The sequence below is a fragment of the Chelonia mydas genome, chromosome 1 (genome assembly GCF_015237465.2).
Source record: "Chelonia mydas isolate rCheMyd1 chromosome 1, rCheMyd1.pri.v2, whole genome shotgun sequence".
Lineage (NCBI taxonomy): Eukaryota > Metazoa > Chordata > Testudines > Cheloniidae > Chelonia > Chelonia mydas.
This window is the reverse complement of record NC_057849.1, coordinates 99,093,211-99,098,490: the sequence shown is the minus strand read 5'-3', so window position 1 is coordinate 99,098,490 and position 5,280 is coordinate 99,093,211. Positions and strand designations below refer to the sequence as shown.

The window sequence follows — 5,280 nt, the reverse complement described above, 5'->3', positions numbered from 1 at the left end:
GTGAGTGCTAGCGGGGGCGCGCGGGGGCCGTAGGCACCGTTAAAAAGCGGGACTCCCCAAGTTAACCTCCCCCCGCGAGGGGAGCCGCCGGGACGGACACGATTGGCTAAAAGACGTCATGTGCCAGGGCTCACAGGGTCACGTGCCGCTCTGCCACCCGCGCCGCGCCTGTGAAATGCTCTGGCCCCCGCCGAGGCCTGCGTGTCCCAGGGGCTGGGCGGCACCCTGCTCGTGTCTCGTCCCAGGAGGGTGTGTTGTGGTGGTTCAGCACGTCCCTTCCTGTCTGTTCTGGTTTTGCCATCAGTCTCTTCCTGCAGACTCTGCCTTCCCATGGCTTTGTGGGGCCCCCGGGGACGGTGTCCGGCTCAAAGTCCCATGCGGTGCTGAATTGTTTGAATTCTGCCGCAGTGCCCTCGTGCCCATTGTCTGAGTATAGCACATCAGACATGACATATCTTTAAAAATGTGCCGTTAGTTTCCTGATCGCTGTTGTTGCCTGAGTGTCCTCCAGATAGTCCACCTCCCAGAAATTAAAGTAGTAAGCTACTGTAACCATGCACTTCCTGTCATTAAAAGTGGATAGGTCTGTTCTGACCTTTCTCCAGGCCATTAGATGCACAGCCTGGCTCATCAGATGTCTCTTTATCCTGGAGTATATATCTGTTAATATTAGCATTTAAATCTGTTTGGTTTCCTTTAAACAAAATTCTGGCTTGCATTCACAGCTCATCCCTCATCTGGTAATGGGAGGTAACCTCCTGTGGCACTTGCTTCTTGCAGTCTGGAGTATGAACCCTTTTAATGCCTGTAAACCCTGTCCTGTTCGGTGCTTTGTTGAGTTGCCTGGAGTTTCCCGTCAGAGATGCAAAAGTATGTTCACAGACTCTAATTCCTGTTCTGCAGAGCCATTTGTGTTGTACTCTGGAGGGTATGCCCTGCTCAGCGTATCTGGCACCAGTGGTGACTTTTCTGGGCAGTGTCGTATTCTCTTCTCATAGAGCTGGAGTTTCAGCAACATGTGGTCTAGTCATATGGATGCACTCACCAGTGGCTCCTTCACAATGAATCCTAATGGTTTAGGACTAGACTGCATGCCCACCTAGATCCCAGAGGTCAACTGATGGAATTGTTAAGCCAGCAGCTCCTCTTCTATATGAAAAGGAGTACTTGTGGTACCTTAGAGACTAACAGATTTAATTGAGCATAAGCATCCGATGAAGTGAGCTGTAGCTCACGAAAGCTTATGCTCAAATAAATTTGTTAGTCTCTAAGGTGCCACAAGTACTCCTTTTTGCGAATACAGACTAACACGGCTGCTACTCTGAAATCTTCTATATGAGTATATTTCCTTTCTGCATCTATCAGGGTTGTACTAGCAAATACTATGGGCTGCTGGCTTTGCAGCACTAACGTGCTGCTCCTCTTTCTCCTTGTGAGCTATCACACTGTAGCTCTAGCTGTTCCTCAAGGCTGTAGCGCTTTAGAACTGGTGCTTCACTTACGATTTTCTTTACATTTTTCAAACACATGTTTTGGGGTCTCTGACCATTCCCATGCTGAATCATTGTGTTTTAATTATCTGAAGAGTTAACAGGCTTCTGATAGGTGTGCACTGAACCTGGAAATAGGTGGCTATCCCTATAAATTGTTGGACTCCCTTCATATCCTTCGATCTGAGCATTTCCTTCATGGTTCTCAGTTTTTCAACAGATAGCTAATATAATGCCAACTTTTATTTTTTTTAAGGCTCCAGAGTTGGTTTTCGGCTTACTGGCATGTAATTGCCAACTTCAGATTTAGGCACGTTAGTTGACACTAGTAAAGAACAGATTTATCAGACACACAGGGCCGGTGCAACCACTAAGTGAACTAGGCGGTCGCCTAGGGCGCCTAGTGGTTGGGAGGACCAAAAAGTGTCGGCTTGCAGGGGCGGCGAGCCGCAGCCATGGAGGAGCCGGTGCGGTGCAGGGGGGCAGCAGCCCTGCAAAGGCGGCAGTGCCGCTAGCGGGGAGCAACCGCACCCTCCTGCCCAGGCTCTGGCCCGGCATGGTGCCCCCTCCCCTTGGGGGGGCTGCTGCAGGAGATGCATGCGGGCGCCAGCCCCCGTGCGCCCCCCCCGGCTCCCTCCTCACCACGCTCCGGTTCTGCGGCTCCCAGGAGTGTGAGCTGCTGCTGCTCCTCCCGCTGGGGCCAGTCAGGGAGCAGGGGGGGTTGGATGGGTTGGGAGTTCTGGGGGGGTGAGGGGGGCTGTCAGGGGGCAGGGAGTGGTTGGATGGGGCGTGGGAGTCCCAGGGGTCTGTCTGGGGGCGGGGGTGTGGATAAGGGTGGGGGCAGTCAGGGGACAACTAGGGGGTAGGATCCTAGGGGAGCAGTTAGGGCGGGGGTTCTCAGGAGGGGCCAGTCAGGGGACAAGGAACAGGGAGGCTTCATAGGGGGTGGGGTTCTGGGAGGCAGTTGGGGCAGGGGTCCGAGGAGGGGGCAGTTAGGGGACAAGGAGCAGGGGGGGTTGGAGGTTCTGAGGGGGGCAGTCAGGGGGTGGGAAGTGGGAGGGAGTGGATCAGGGCGGGGCTCTCCCTGTCCTCTTTTTTGATGGTTGAAATATGGTAGCCCTATCGGGGGGAGGGAGGAGCGTGCGTCTGCTCCCCGCTAGCAGCGCTGCCACCTTTGCAGAGCTGCTGCACCCCTGCGCCGCTCTGGCTCCTCCATGGCTGGGGCTCGCCATCGCTGCAAGCGGGACGCTTTGGGTCTCTGGTGCCTCCGGAAGGCGGCTCCTCCCTGCCCAGCTGCTGCAGCAGCCCAAGCCCGGCAAAGCCAGTGAGTGGACTCGGGGCGGGGGGCCGCCGAGGTGGGGTGGGCTCGGCTCACGGGGGGGCTGTGCACCCTCCAGGGGAGTTCAGGGGGCGGGGAGGGGGGAACCTGGTCTGGGGAGCAGCCCCTGGGCACAGCTGGCCCCTGGGCAGGCTGGCCCCTGGGGTCTGTAAAGGCTTGTTGGGATTTGTCGCTCAATGAACCGATGTGCGCATGGGCGCGCAAGGTGGAAGCTTTGCTTAGGGCGCAAAATATCCTTGCACAGGCCCTGCAGACACGGAGGTGAAAACGATATGTTGGGGAAGAGTCAACATGGTTTTTCTAAAGGGAAATCATGTCTCACCAGTCAATTAGAATTCTTTGACGATGTAAACAAGCATGTGGACAAGGGTGATACAGTGTATGTGGACTTTCAGAAAGCCTTTGACAAGGTCCCTTACTAAAGGTTCGTAAGCAAAGTAGTCAGTCGTGGTTATAAGACGGAAGGTCCTCGTATGGATCAGTAATTAGTTAAAAGATAGGAGACAAAGGGTAGGAATAAATGGTCAGTTTTCACAATGGAGAGAGCTAAATAACAGCGTCCCCCAAAGATCTATATTGGGACTGGTGCTATTCAACGTACTCATAAATGATCTGGAAAAAGGGGTACATGGTGAGGTGGTAAAGTTTGCAGACCATACATAGTTACTCCAGATAGTTAAGTCCAAAGCTGACTGCAAAGAGTAAGAAAGGGATCTCACAAAATTGGGTGACTGGGCAAGAAAATTGCAGATAAAATTCAGTGTTGATAAATGCAAAGTAATGCACATTGGAAAACATCCCAACTGTAAGTAAAAAACAATGGGGTCTAAATTAACTGTTACCACTCAAGTAAAAGATCTTGGAGTCATCTTGGATAGTTCTTTAAACTTCTGCTCAATATGCAGTGCAATCAAAAAAGCTAACAATGTTAGGAACCTTTGGGAAAGGGATAGATAATAAGACATAATACCACTATATAAATGCTTGGTACACATACACATTGAACACTGTGTGCAGTCCTGGTCACCACATCTCAGAAAAGGTATACTAGAACTAGAAAAAGTACAGAGAAGGGAAATAAAAATAATTAGGGTATGTAACAGCTTCCATATGAGGAAATATGAAAAAGATTGGGACTGTTCACGTTAGAAAAGAGGCGACTAAGGGAGGGTATGATAGAGGTCTATAAAATCATTAATCTTGTGGAGAAAGTGGATAATCAAGTGTTGTGTTATGTGAAGGTGTAAACAAGAACCAGGGGTTACCCAATTAAATTAAAACAGTAGTACCTCAGTGTTATGAATAACCTCCATTCCCAAGGTGTTTGTAACTCTGAACAAAACGTTATGGTGGTTCTTTCAAAAGCTTACAACTGAACAGTGGCTTTATACAGCTTTGAAACTTTACAATGCAGAAGAAAAATGCTGCTTTCCCTTTATTTTTTTTTTAGTAGTTTATGTTTAACACAGTACTAGATTTGCTTTTTATTGGGGCGGGGGGGAGGGGGGTGTCTCTGCTATGGCCTGATTGCACACTTCTGGTTCTAAATGAGGTGTGTGATTGACTGGTCCGTTCCTAACTCTGGTGTTTGTGACTCTGTGGTTCTACTGTAGGCAGCAGGTTTAAAACAAACATGAAGAAGTACTAGTCCAGACAATGTACTGTCAACCTGTGGAACTCATTGCCAGGGAATGTTGTGAAGGTCAAAAGTATAACTGGATTAAAAAAATAATTAGATAAGTTCATGAGGGTAGGTCTGTTGATGGCTATTAGCCAACGTGCGGTCAGGATGCAAACCCATGCTCTTGGTGCCCCTAAACCTCCAACTGCTAAAAGCTGGGACTGGATGAATCACTCGACCAACTGCCCTGTTCTGTTCATTCCCTCAGAAGCATCTGACATCAGCCACAGTGAGAAAACAGAATACTGGGCTACATGGCTTATCAGTCTGATGCAGTATGGCCATGCTTATGTTCTTATGGAGCCGATCAGGCAGCCTACTACAGGCCACCTGTGCTCATTAAATTGCCCAGACACTGATTCTGCTGCAGGCCCTGATTCTTGAGAGTCTGGAATCTCTCAGAAGTCTACAGTGGTTTATTATAGACACCTCAGTTCTTTTCAGCTTCAGCTTGCCTGCATTGAGTCTAATATTCTGCTCCCAGCAGTTGTTCAGGTGTTGTCGCAACTTGGTATTATGGTCCTGGATTGCCTCTTCCTTGATCTCTCCTTCTGCACAATAAGAATTGTAATCCGCTACAGTCTTGATGCCTAGGTTTCCCTCTAATCCTTGGTTCAGTTTGCACAGGAACACCTCTGGGACCTGGCTGATGCCCACAAGCAACAGTACTTGCTAAAAGGTGTGGTAAAGGTTCTTAGGTGGCTGGAGGTCTCATCAACCTCAATATTCAGACCCCATTCTTCTCATCAACAGTGAATACTTTCGCTCTA

At 49.8% G+C, this 5,280-nt stretch overlaps 1 protein-coding gene across 3 annotated transcripts in view; it reads left to right on the top strand.

Annotated features, from left to right (window-relative positions):
- Window positions 1-5,280, top strand: part of GGACT (gamma-glutamylamine cyclotransferase) — a 41,265-nt gene that overhangs the window by 1,953 nt on the left and 34,032 nt on the right. The window contains exon 2 of one of the 3 annotated variants that reach the window (XM_037896432.2): window positions 726-870. The exons of the other annotated variants lie outside the window; for them this stretch is intronic. Within the exon in view, the coding sequence (XP_037752360.1) occupies window positions 744-870 (127 nt within the window). The 5' untranslated portion in view covers window positions 726-743. The remainder of the gene's footprint in view (window positions 1-725; window positions 871-5,280) is intronic. 3 annotated transcript variants of the gene reach the window in all.